Source organism: Rhamphochromis sp. 'chilingali' (genome assembly GCF_963969265.1).
Source record: "Rhamphochromis sp. 'chilingali' genome assembly, chromosome: 13".
In the NCBI taxonomy this organism is placed as follows: Eukaryota; Metazoa; Chordata; class Actinopteri; order Cichliformes; family Cichlidae; genus Rhamphochromis; species Rhamphochromis sp. 'chilingali'.
The window spans coordinates 30,313,519-30,328,061 of NC_137940.1; the positions used below are offsets into that span (position 1 = coordinate 30,313,519).

General features: G+C 41.7%; 1 protein-coding gene across 1 annotated transcript; it reads left to right on the forward strand.

The window, feature by feature from the left end:
• Positions 1-851: 851 nt before the first annotated feature.
• On the forward strand, positions 852-4,304 carry hrh2a (histamine receptor H2a; the record flags this gene model as incomplete). Its single annotated transcript, XM_080901206.1, has 2 exons — positions 852-1,857; positions 4,129-4,304. 2 exons carry the CDS (start codon positions 852-854, stop codon positions 4,302-4,304), a joined length of 1,182 nt encoding a protein of 393 aa, XP_080757332.1.
• Between the last annotated feature and the right edge of the window lie 10,239 nt (positions 4,305-14,543).

Sequence of the window (14,543 nt, forward strand, 5' to 3'; positions counted from 1 at the left end):
GTGCTGTAGCATATGTAGCACTAATTTCAACCTTAAACAACATTTCAACAGGTTAATATGTGTCATTTTAAAGACACACTACTGAAGTTTTCAAAGAAGAAACAACAAACTCTCTGGCAAACAAAATCTGAATTTACAAGCAATTAAATGCTCCTTCACATGACCTCCTCAGTTCAAACAGGACAGGATCTTATCAGTGTAACCCAGTTTGTCCTAATATGACATCTACCATTTGTTTGACTAGCTGCCTTTGCTTTAATATTGCAGGCATTAAAGGGTTATTACAGTAGTAGTATATTAGCAGTTACATAACATAAATTACAGTTACAACCAATTTATAAGAAAGCCGCATCTTTTTGACGTGTGAGTGTAGAAGTGTGTCTGTGACTGTACGGCATAATGGCTTATTAATTGTACTTTTTGTCTTTTCCCACTAGGTGTCACTATATCCATATGAAATGGTGCTGAAGACAGAAAGATGAACCATGAACCACTGTTAATCAGCCTTGCAGACATAAAGCCGTTCAACAACCAACCAACAGCCAGTCGGATTTTTTTTTTTTTACTGTCATTAGTATGTATGGAAAATCTGTTCTTATCAGTCCATATGATACTTTTTAGGTTTTTCAACAACAGGAATCAGTTACTACCTACATTGGAAATACAGGGAGAGCTGGAGATAAAAGAATTACATGTGGGTGGCCAAGATTTTAAGTGGCACTTAATCAATGAGAGTCCTTGAAGCAACCATCCTTCATCTGATTAAAATCTGACACAAAAACAGGACAATGGTTCACATAAAGCAGCGGTCATGATGTCGTCTGATTGACTCCAGTGAAGTAACAGCAATAATGTTGTCCAAAGTAATGCTGGCCTTCATCTTGATCCTTCTCATCCTCCTGACTGTCGCTGGTAATGTACTTGTGTGCCTGGCTGTCTGTGCCTCTCGACGTCTCCGCTGCCTCACTAACTGTTTCATTTTGTCGCTGGCTGTGACAGACCTGCTGCTCGGCCTCTTAGTCCTCCCTTTCTCTGCTCTCCTACAGCTAAATGAAGAGTGGCCACTTGGCGCAGTCTTCTGCAACTTCTATATCTCCATGGATGTTATGTTGTGCACTGCCTCCATCCTCACCCTTCTGGCAATCAGTGTCGATCGCTACCTGGCAGTGACCATGCCTCTGAGATATGCATCACTGGTGTTACCGTGGAGAGTTGCTGTAGCCATGGCGAGTGTCTGGACTGTGTCTCTGGCCGTGTCTTTCTTGCCCATCCAAATGGGATGGAACACCGTTAACGGGACAGTGCAGAACCACGGGCCTTGGGCTTCGGAGGGGAAATGTCGTTTTGAACTGAACAGACCGTATGTGCTTACTGACTCTCTCCTCACCTTCTACCTGCCTCTGGTGGCTATGTGCTGGACCTACCTCAGAATACTTCGCATTGCACGTGCACAGGCCAAGCGCATTGTCAGTGAACGGCCCACTTGCATCACCAGCTACAACTGCAGGAGCAATTCTTCCACTACCACCACTGTGATTTCCAGCATTACAGTTGTGGCACTGCGGGAGCACAAAGCCACAGTGACACTGGCAGCAGTGATTGGGGCTTTTGTGGTGTGCTGGTTACCTTATTTCATCCTATTCACAGTGCTGGGCTTACAGGAGCATCCAGACCCTGGCACAGTGCCAGAATATTCCATTGTGCTGTGGCTAGGCTATGCCAACTCAGCCCTAAATCCAATCCTCTACGGAGCCCTCAACAGGGACTTCAGGTCAGCCTATACCCATCTACTGAGATGCCGATGCCCTATGTACAGCAGGTGGAGGAGCCAGCAGATATCCCCTTCTGTATCAGCAGGTAAAGCTGTTCAAAGTAAGTAAAAGTAACATTTGTACTTTTATAGCTGTTTTCCAGATTAATATCACAAACTACTACAAGATACTAAAAGCACTTGTAAAAGTGGAAAGTGAATCTAGTGTTTCTATTAGCCCATGCATAAATTTATCAGGGGCACAAACAAAGATTTCTATTTTCTCCTCATTATGTTAGAGAAAAAGTTGGCCGTCAGCCATCCAACACCTGTACAAGATCTGTAATGTAGAAACATATGGGGCTTAAAAAGAATATACAGCTTAATGACATCTGTGCAGCAGTGGTAAGAAATATCCTTAAAAATGCATGCATCACCATGTTCTGAAGAGGGAACTGATATAACAGAAATGGTAAAGGCCCCCAAAATCAAACCTTGTGGCACACCATGGATAGAGAACTGGAAGAAGACCAAAGGATCATCCAAACAGATATGAAAAGAACCACTACAAAGTAGAACCTGATACACCCACCCGGTATCCCAGTCTATAGAGCATAATGTGAGGTTCAGCAGTATCAAAGGAAGAGGTTAGGCTCAGTGGGTGAGCAAAGAACAACAATTATGAGATTGGTCTTAAAAGTGCTAAGAAGAGAAAGATTAAGCTTTAAAAAAATAATTTTTTTTAAAAAAAATATGTGACTAAATAAGCAGGGACTTGATCGGCCATCACTGAAGTTCGATTACAGTAGGCACATAGGAACCAATACTAGTAAATGAAACATTTTTGAGTTGCAGGTAAAATATCAAGAGAACAGGAGGATGATGTCAATAACTCAATTAATTTCAACAGATAAAGAAAAGAAATAGGTAAAAATCTTCAAATAACAGGCTCAGCTGGGGCAGGAACAGACAGTGAAGATGCTGAATTATTATTATTTCTCACATTTCTGTTTTGTTTTGTTTTTCCTGCAGAGAAAGTATGAACATTTTCATAATTGATTTTTGAAATATTTGTGACAGCAGGTGGAGCAGGAGTAACAATATCACAATGTCAAATAAAACCCTAGGACTACCTTTGGTCTTTGAAACTAGGTTTGAAAAGCAAGCAGCCATTGTATTTCTTCTGAAGTTTTAAAACAAACTAAAAGATTATTTAAATGAAAGCAATGAATGGGTAAACAAGTTCAACTTTTTGACGAGAACACCTTAAACCATAAATAAATTATGCAAGGAGAAGAGTACGTCCTCATTTTTAACAGGACATACTTTATCTAAACTGATAAGACAATGACTAATATAACATATATTAAAGGATTAACATTGTTATTAGGGGATAAGAATAAATTGAAAGCATAAAAAAATATCAGCAGAAAAACAATTTGAAATTTGAGACCTGAGTGGGGAGAAAGGCACAAATACTTTTTAAAAAGAATACAGTGATGATCAGAAATAAAAATGTTCCTAAAACAAATCCAAACAACATTTAAACTCAAAGTACAAACAAGCTCCAGTCTGTGTCCTCTGGTATGCGTGGGGCTATAAGCATGCTGGTAACTCGTGATGCTGATAAAAGCTCTGGCAAAGACGTCAGAGTTGTCATTAATTTGTATGTTAAAATCCCCAGTTGTAACCAATCTGGAAAACTTCATGGAGCATGGTATACCACAGCACAATAAAAAGGACCCTTCTTCATGACTTTAATCAGCTGCTTCAAAAAATATCCAACATTCTCTGAACAACATTAGAACCATTTTCAGACTGCAGCGAGACCTCATTCGCTGTTGGCTAATGAGGGTGTAATCACCCGGGCAAACTCTGATGAGGGACAAATATTTGAGTCACACTGCCAGGTTTAAGTAAGGAATAAAAAAATCAGTTTCTTGGAGAGTACAAAATCAATAAAGCTGAGTTGGCTGGCATGGTGGTGAAAAGGTTAGCACTTACAGCAAGAAGGTTTCTGGTGTCTGGTTTCCGTGTGGACTTTGCATCTTCCCTTTACCTGAGTGCGTTTCCTTCAGGTATTTCAACTTAACCACAGTTCAAATACATGCATTTTAGGTTAATTTGTTTTTCTAATTTGGCCATGACAAAAATGGCCACGGATGTGAGGTAGATAATGTGTTTAAGGCAACAGAATAAAACCTTGTATGAATATATGGTTAAATGTGGCTTGTAGCCTAAAGTCAGTAAGACTACAAATGCACCAGTCCAGTTTTTGGTTTCTGACTGTTTTTTATAAGACAGCAAACATTATAGTGTCAATACATTTTACAGTATATCCTTATCCCCAGTTTCCATCTTACCTTGAATTTCCTCAGCCAGAGACCAGCTTACAGAGGTAACGCTGCTGTGCGGCCACACTCCTGCCACCTGCAGAGCAGGTCTAACACATCAAAACGTCATGCTTCAAGAAATGAACAGCAGGACAGCCACAACATCTATCCAATTTGCAAATGGCACTGCTACCACAGATGTCAGTGGTGATGGAAGGTAAATTATTATTCAGGCTATTGTTACATTATGCTTCATAAACATGAATACAGAATGCTGCAGATGAGTTTGTGTCAGCACTGGTGTTATTGCCTGCACAGTCATGACTCAAACCTCATCATATATAAATTGAGTACTTAAAAAAAAAAAATCATGCTTTGCATCCAGACTGGAGTGACAATGCTGCAGCACCAACATTCAGATGAATGTGATGCTATGAAAAAAGCTCTATATGATACCCTGCTTTCAGTATGTCATTGCACTAAATCATATAATGTGTTTCTGTCATACTCTGAAAAATAAAATCTTCTCACTCACACAAATGCACATATATGTCTTTCTTCATTCTTTTCAGTGAACCCAGGTTGTGCTGAGCTTGTGCTTGTGAGGTGGATGGTGTGCTTACAAAACAACCCAGAACAGGAATCCATCAGGTCGATGACAAAAGGGCAACAAACAGACAAAAGATAGACAAAGATGTACAACCCCCTCTATTTGGAAGCATCCAGTATCACAGTAGAAACATCCATAGTACATCATGTAAGTAGAAATACATTCTGACATCCCTATAGCCCCCACAAACCAGTCCAGCTGAGAACAAACGAGCTGTAATACACACATCTTAGCTGTGTCATCCGCAGCATATCGGGCCATATTGCCATATGCTTATTAGGCTGAGAAATTTGCTTCCAGAATAAAGGAGTTACATTATCCAGTTTCACATCCTGTTATCATTTCTTTCTATGCATTTTGTGACTATCATTGACTTAATTGTTCATTTTATGTGCATGAGCTCAAAGTCTGACTCAGTTACAACAACAAAGGACAAAATCTGCGCCCATATTGCCGACAAGAGCACAGAGCTCTGTAGCAACAAGCACACATACGAGTGTGCGCAGACACACAGTCCATCAAATCTACATTAAAGCACATAATCATTCGAACATGTTTGCCATCCAGTAATTACTTTAACCAGATTCTACAAGTTCTCTTTTAGTTTATTACATAATTTTATTGTTGTGATTTTGGGTCAGCTGTCTGATCTGTACATTAATACTGCAGTATTCTTTTTGTGCATACAGCTATTTCCTCCACAGGACCCGTCCTACCTCCTGAAACTTTTATGTGTAGCCCCGTATGTATGTATACATTACCAACGGTGAGTGAATAGACGAGCAAACCTTTGCTCCTTTTCATTTGTGTCTTTATGAATACAAAGATAAGGATCTCTGCAACTCTACGCCTCATCGGTAAGAATCAACTGCACACGCACAGCCAGCTCAGTCCACCCAGGACCAAACAAATGATGCTGCTTCTACTTGGACGGAACTAAAACTGAACTTGTTTAACACAATTAGTTGACTGCAGCCAACTGTCACTCAGGGCAACATATGGCCCTAAAATGCTCTTAATCAGACTAACTGTGGATAGTAATGAAGCACAGCAGGACCCAGTGAAGACCAGCCAATTAACTTGTTGTTCATCAATTTTATGAAGGACTGGATATTTTATATCCTGACACAAGAGTGCACTCCAGTGGGAATACAAAATACCACGTCTTCAGAATGGGAAAAAAAGGAAGAATTGGTGTTAAATTAAAAATGTTCAATAAAATGAGATAACGGAAGGGAGAAGGTGACAAATAGACTCTCGTTACACTTATTTATGTGTTGATAAATATGTGACCTTTCAATGTGTAGCATGTGAAATAATGTTATGTGTAGATTTTAAAGAATGGAGCCCCCTCCATATATTGTTTTACCGTTTATCATTTTGTGGTACAGAGCTGGTAAGTGTAAGCATCGAATCATACTGTAAATGTAACTATGGACTGAATAAATGGCATGCACTGTTCCTCAAAAAGCAAACATACCAATAAAGAGCAGCTCAAATAAAAAATATGATACATACCACCGTTTTTGGAGACAATACAGGCCGTTAAGCATGAACAGATCTTATCTTGTGGGATGATGCAGAAAACGTGTGTGTATGGTAAGGAACACAAGCACATTGGAAACAATTCATCACAGCTGTCAGCAAACATCGCTTCAAACTGTTGCCACATTAACACTTAACCTTCTCCATTCTTCAAGCTATTTCCTTTGAGGAATGACTCAGAAGTGTATACTAATATATATACATGCATGTTAGGTTGTAGCTGGAAACAACTGATTTTACAATCCAGTTCGCCACATGGAAACACTTATTTGGTTTATAGCTAGGAGAGTCATTTCTTCAATTCAACTCTAGAGAAATAACGGATTAGTTTTGATTGTTTCAAGTCTGTCTTACTCAATGCTGAACAGATCTCATACGTATTTCATTCTTCATGTCTTCTAGCAAGGCATTGCTTTCACGTGTGACTATGTAAAATATGAAGATCAAAAAGAGCCTTTGTTCAGCTGCAGACATTTATGCCAAACATAACTTAAGGAATTTATAGCAAATGTAAGCTTGGAAATACTAGACTTGGATGTTTTTCAGGAAAGGCTCTCTCCTCTTAGATGGGGCTTTTTGACAAGCAACGAAATTTTAAGAACAACTTAAAATCGTTTGAGAGGGGAGTTCTGACAGCAAGATGACATTTGGAGTCAGTCGAGTAAAAGTGCAAATTACTACGTGTTGATATGTTCTTATATAAAATTGATGGGATATCATTGATCAGCTGGCAGCTGCGCGGACAATGTCTCAATAAAAAGTGATACTGGTACAGAACATGACATATTTAGCTCAGGCTAAACACCTGACCTGAGAGCAATTAAGTGCTTTACCTCAAGCTGTCAGGCTAACATTGTGCATCTTCTCATATGCAGTAAACAACAAACCCACAGAAAAAACTTTTCTCAAAAAACTTGAGATCCAAGTTTAACCGGTCACATACTTCGTATTTACAGTTATGTTTAAAAAAAAAAAAGAAGGAGGTAATTATAAGCCTTTACATATCAGGACAAACATTTTTTTTAAGTTAATGTAGCTTCAGATGAACAACACATGACAAATTACATGGTGTAATTATGTATTTAAGAAAACCTACACCAAAATGCAGACGCAGAAGTTCACTTTTACTGCTTCTACTGGAATTCGGAGGTTAACCAGCAACCAGGTGCTGATACTCAAAAGGATTTGATTAAGTGAGACCCTCTATAAAAGCAGACATGTTAACAGTTTGCTGCTTCTCGAGCATTCAGGTGTGTGTTAACACAATGCTGGTTATCAATCTGGAAAGGATTATATAGAAATCTCCCAAAAATGTAAAGTCCATAACTGTAGAATGAGAGAGGATATTTACAAGTGAAAAATCATTCAAAACAGCTGTCTTCAGTCTTCCCAGGCGTGGACGTCCCAGCAAATTCACCCCCTTGTCAGACCGTGCAATGCTCAGAGAAAATGCAAAAAACACAAGAACTACATTTCAGACTCTACACAGTTGGCATATTAAATGTTAAATTTCATAACAGTATCATTAGAAAAATATAGTTGTTTTTTTTTTTTTTTTTTTTTAGAAGAGTTGCCAAGAGAAAGCTCATTTTCTCTAAAAGTAGAAGTTGGCATAGCTGCATCTGAGCAAACCACAACACTTCAGGAACAATTTCCTTCTGACACATGAAGCCAAGGTGAAGATGTTTGGCCATAATTACAATGCCACATTTGGTCAAAACCAAACATCCCTTCAGCACAAACACCTCGTACTAACTGTCAAGCACAGCGGTGAAGGGGTAGTGATTTGGACATGTTTGGCAGCCACAGGACCTGAACACCTTGCAGTCACCGAGTCAACCATGAAATCCTTTGTATATCAAAGTAGTCAAATGTGAGGTCACCTCTCTGACAGCAAACACTATTGAATCACAGTGTAATTAGTTTTTCAGAGATTGCTGTTGCATTTTGGCTTAGTTTTTGCAGAATAACTAATGACAGTGTAATATGTCATGGGTTGTTGTTCATCTGAATCTGTTATTATCTAAAAGAACAGATTTTGTTTATGATTTTCTAATATGTAATACCTTAGAATAGAAAGAGGTTGTGCTTTCATTTCACCACAACTGTATTTGTTGCATAATATTTGTTTTTTTTTTAGAGCTGCAGGTTAGAGAGGCTTGTTAAGCAGAGCAGATGTGACCATACCTGTGGCCATCTTTTACCTGACAGTTTGCAGCTTTAAACACACATTACTATCAGATGTATATTATCAGCGTGGCTCTGCAAAATAAATGAATACAAAACTAAATAAAGAAGAAGAAGGAATTTTAAATTGAGAAAGAAACTTTACATTGTGAGAAAGAAAAAGAATAACGTCGGGCTTCCACAGTTCAAAACACTAAAGTTGGTTAATATCAGAGAGAAAATTGATTCTGTTTTTTTCTTCTCCCTCTAGAGTCCCTCTATTCCTACATAAAAATCACGTGTCCCTTGGTAATTCTGGTCACTTGCTGCTCTTCTCCATCGCTGTGACCACTGACAGCTCAAACCACATGAAAACCATTCATCATGGCTCCTTTAACATTAGATTAATGTGGTGAAAACGGAACACATAAACTCTCTTTCTGTCACTCTAACACACACGCACACACAGACAAAAATACAGTACACACACTCAACTAGCCCTATATAAGCTATCAATCATAGATATTGTCATTATTCAAGTCTGTCATCGACAAGCCCCTTTCCTTCTCCCTCTCCCTCAGTCTGTCTCCCCTTTTCTTTCTCTCTGTTCTCCTATCTTGCAAACACACACACACACACACACACACACAGACAGAGGAGAAGAGAGAGAATCATGAATCATAAATCTTATGAATGCCATCTTAAGACTGCTCAGCGCTATGAGAAAGAGAGATGATTGATAGACGTGAGTGAGTGTGGCGAAAGGAAAGAAGACGGACAGAAGGTTGCAACCGGTAACACCGAGGTCAGAGACTGCAGTTCAGGGGTCAGATGTATCAGAGCAGGCGCAATATGGCTGAGAAGGAAGGAGAAAATGGGAGGATGAGGAAAAGGAAGGGAGGGAGTAAATGGTTGAAGGGGAAGAGAGGGAGAGAGAGAGAGAGAAGAGGGAGGGAGGGCGAGAGTATGGGGGATGCTGCCACAGTGAGGCTAAAGCCATAACTCATCTTTTATTAAAAATAATGAAAAAAACTTAATGAGTTAATAATATCTGGAGAAAGAGATAGGGAGTGAGAGAGAGATGGAGGAAGGGACAGGAGGACAGAGAAAAGGAAGGAAAAGAAGAAAGGAAATGAGGAGGGAGCTCAGATGGAAAAGAGAACGGGGTCAGTGCGAGTCTCTTTTCACTCTCTGGTCATTTATTCCACTTTTCAAAGTTCACTCAAGATTCATTAGACGAACAGGGACAATCACGGGGATCCCTCTCATTCTGCAGACCTAAATCCCAAAGCCTGCTTGGTAATTAAAGGCACTTAACAACCAATTAACAGTGATGAGCTAAATTAGCAGGATGTTGTCTCCTTTGACTAGGCTACTGCATTATCAGTGTATTGAAAGAGCGATGAACAAACCTCAGTGGCCCGCGTTTGCATGTAGGCAAATGACGGATTAATTACTATTAAAACATCAGCATCTTAATGAGCTTGGAAACAATTAGAGAGGTCGTTAGTGTGTGGAGAACGGCTGAGAACAGAAGAAGGGCGGGCGTGCACAAACAGGAGAGAAATCTTCATTGGGAAGCAATACTGATTAAATGGACGTACGGTCGCACTCATCGCCCAATATCCACGGACTTATTAAATACATGACATCACCATTTGTCTTTTCTACCATCAAGCTACTTTTCTCCTGCCATTATCTTTCCCGCTTCTTCTCAGGCTTCCCCAACTCTGCCTTCGTTTCATCTCTCATAAAAAGCCTTTTTCTTGCTCTTCCATTGCTTTCTCCACTTTCTGCTTTTTAACTCCCATTTCTTCCTTCCCTCCTTCATGCTTGGGGGGCACAGTCCTGTGAAGGAATTTAATATGCAACTTTTATATGAGAAACCAATCGCATACGTCTGGGTCTATTGGGCTCGCAATCTATCGGCCCGGACGGCTAATGCAATAGAGGGAGCCTGGGCTATTTATCACACAGGGAGCTATCTTTTCCTCTCTCTCTCCCACTCTGCCCTCGCTCTCTCTGTCTTTATTCAAGCCCAGATTCCTGGCTGCCACTAAATCAGGCCAACTATGAGCTATGGTTGCCCAGAGGGCATCTCCTCTTTTATAGGAGGATTTGGATTTTGTATCTACTGGTTCCTCAGTGGTCGTTGAGACTGTGCAAACGGAAGCTATAAACATTCAACAAACAAAGGCAACAACTTAAATGTTTCTCCATCCCTGCTGTAATGATCGTGAACGTGCGAAGATATATGGAAGGAGGAGGATGCATAAGGCTGATGAATAAGATATCAAGGACATTTACACTGATGCTGCAAAGATTTGTTTCCGTGCATGTCCTCAGACAAAGAGGGAGAAACGCATGCGAAGATTACACATACACAGACATGTACACATTCTGTGCTGTTAGGATAATGCGACATAATTCACACATTATTGCTGTTACTAGTCACACACAGCAGCGGCGCGACGTCAAAAGTTTCCTGCTGAAAAACAAAAGTGACAGTGTGCAGAGGACGCTGCCCACCTGCAGCAATTAAAATGCCTCCAAAAACCAAATTCATTTCAACAAATTAGCCACATTACTGGCCACTGTGTAATCGCTGATGGCAATTAATAAGAAATTAGTCACAATCAGCCCTATATTAACATCTCACCCAGGGGCCGCGGCTGGAAATTAATAACCGGAGATTCATCTCTCTTACTGTCTCTTTTGGCTCTCTCTCTCTCTCTCACACACACACACACACACACACACATGCACACACACCTACGCCCACCTATATTGTTCACGAATCACCTCTAAGACTGATTTTTTCTATGCGGATTGTCTCATATGATCCACAATCTGCTCATGTCAGCTAGCCAGCTTCCTCTTTACCGGGGTGTGAAAACCCCCTGAAAGACACAAGTGTGAGCATGTGCATGTGTATTTTCTCACCGGTACAGTCAACACATGCGCTCTTAACAGTTTGTGGACATACATTACATAGAGATACTGTATGTCTGTGTGGTGTGTACTGTGCATGTGTGTGAGTCAGGTGCTACATAAAATGGGGGTGGGGGCATGGTGTTTGTGTGTTGGGGGGTGAACTGAGCCCGCCTCTAGGGGTCCTCACACCAATCAGCACAGCGCACCAAGAATCAATTAACACCAGTGGGAGGGGGCAGAGGCTATGGCACCACGCACACTTAGATACACACGTACGCATGGTGTCCGCACGCACTCTGCCCACACACATGGTACTGTCTGAGGAAATATCCATCAGATCACACGCTGCACAATGTGCCAGTGCGTGTGTGTCTTTGAGCGTGCGTGTCCCTATCCCAGTGTGCTCCGGGCTCTCATGGTGTGAGGTTGGGGAACAGATTGGGGGTCAGCAGGGGGGTCAGGCCAGGGTCACCCCCGTCTGAGCAGTGTGTGTGCGAGCGTGCATGTGTGTGTGTCAGTGTGGCCCGATCTGAGTGTGCGGACTGAAGCCTGACCACCACTTCCAGGGCTCACTGGCAGGCAGAAGTGAATAAGATTGATGGTGTTGATTCATACGACGAATTCATTGCTCCCTCTGAATCCATGGAGGATAAATACATCCACAGAAATTATGAAGCAAGGGACCAAAATGAGCATCTCACATTTCATATTCCTCTTTCACTCTTTCTCTTTGTTTGTCCCCCTCTCTCTTTCCCTCTTTGTCTCTCTCTCCGGTGTGGGGACAGCTGCTGGCTACATGAAAACCATTCATCATTGCATCTTTACTATAAAATTATTGACAGAGAGGAGGCTGAGGAGCTATATTGGCCAGCTTTTACAAGGTTGGACAAAGAGAAAAGTCACCTGTGAAAACATAATGAGATCTACGAAGCAAAAAACAAAAGGCAAATGTTTGTGGGTTGCTGCAGATGTCTATAGCTAAAAAGTCGAGCGAAAGCTTTTTCCACCACAACAGACGAAACAGAGTGGGCAAATAAAGTGATCAAAGGTGTCTACCATTTGCCCATGAACGTTCCACTTCGAAACCCCACCTCTTTCCTCTTCCTCTCACTCTACACATTGCCATCTCCATCTGTTAGCCCATTGCACTCATGCATCCACTACCCCCCTCTCATTCGTTTCCTCTCCTCCTATGCTCCTCTCTGGCCTTCCTACCCTCGGGGAGGTAAGGTGATCTCCCTGTGCTGGTGTAAGTGACTGGTATTAGTCTCCTTCTCTGTCTGTCTGTTTGATCCCAGTACTAATGACTCCACAGGGACTGGGGTCTGATAATGGGAAATCAATATAGAGAATAGTGCTCCGGAGTGGCCTCACTTAGCTCTCGCTCTTTCACGCCTCACAGCAAAGTGCCTCTGTGTATCCTTGTGTGTGTGTGTGCGTGTGTGTGTGTGTGTGTGTGTGTGTGTGTGTGTGTGTGTGTGTGTGTGTGTGTGTGTGTGTGTGTGTGTGTGTGTGTGTGAGAGCGTGCAGAGGACTGTAGTAGTGTCAATATGTGCATGTGTGTTGAGGAAATCTGTATTTAAATATAGACCTATTTCCTAAAACAGACACATGCCTGGACTGCACAACTTCTGCGGCCTCTGCAATATTCTCATTTCACGTTGGATCAAAACTCAAATTTTTAGACTCATTCAGCAGGGAAACGCTGTATATATCTGAGTGTGTGTGTCTAATCGGTCACACTACGCCTAGGGCAAGACAGGTGGGGCTGGTGGCATGAGGCTGGTGTCCCCCCCACCCCACCCCCAGCCCCCACCCTGAGGGGCCAGAAGGCCCAGCAAAGCAGGGTGCTGGAGTAGCTGCCTCTGCCAGGTACCAGAGCTCTATGGCTGGTGGCAGCTGGTCCTCTGTCCCTCCCTCCTCTGCTCCCCTGCATGAGTGCCCCGCGGGCAGGCAACAGGAGGGGTGAGGAGGTCAAGAGGCATGAGAGAACGGGTGGAACAGCGGCGACATGCAGCATAATCGGCTTTTATGAAGTGGAGAGAACACAGACAGAGGGAGACGGGAAACACTGCACTGACACAATGCAGCTGACTACAAGCAGTAATGAATTAACACATTAGTGCCACGACCAGGGGCGTTCAAGAGCACTCAGCTGCTCTTAAGCACAAGCCCACCCTGGCACGCTCTCTCTCAGACATGCACACATAAATCAGTCATTATAGATAAAAAAAAAAAAAAACCCACACACTCACTTATTAATTGCATCAGTCATTTTGTCAATGGCAGATCCCTTTGAAAGCTATTGAGTGTGATGAGAGACTTAAAAGCAGGGAAACTTTTACTTAGCCTTCAGCTCACATCTAACAGGTCAACTTCCAAACGTACAGCTAGATACACACGCACACACGCGCACACAAAGAAAAGAGTATACTTTGAGAATCCTCTTGTTCAAACTCAAGCCATGTGTCCAATTATCATCAGCCCCCCGGACTAATGCCTTAACTCTTTCTCTCACATCTAAGTCTTAGCCATCCACCCATCCATCCTGGGTTTTTTTTGCTCTTGTCCATCCCTAAAATCCATGTCTGTGCGGTTACTTACTTCCCTTTCTCACTCTTTTCCTCCCCCTCCCTCCGACTCTCCCTCCCTGACTTTTAACCAGCGTGAAGAGGCAGCCATGCATTCAACCATCAGACAGGCTAACATGGTCTACACACACACACACACACACACACACACACACACACACACACACACACACACACACACACACACACAAAACCAAAGCACATTGTTTTTTGAGTTTAGCAAAAAAATGCAACATTCACTGAAACAAATACCATCCCTATACATAAATAAATAAATAAATAATAAACTTGTGTCTTATCTAAACACAGGAAGATCTACCACTACGTTTTTAAAATCAGCCCCTACAACATTTAAAAGGCAAAAGGTGTGCTATCATCTGTCTTTTAGGGAAATATAAAATAGATTCCCTCCAATAAAATGAACCTTTTGGGATTATAACCTTCATATTTGGTCATTAAAACCCTTTAATATCTACCAGGCCATATAACTGACATTTACGGTGACATTTTACATGGTTTATCTGCTTTTTAAGTGTCTTGCAGATAAGAGTGTCCACACAGGAGCACAGAGCAGTGTTCCTGTGACAGCCCAGGGATGAGGATGGTCCTGTCTG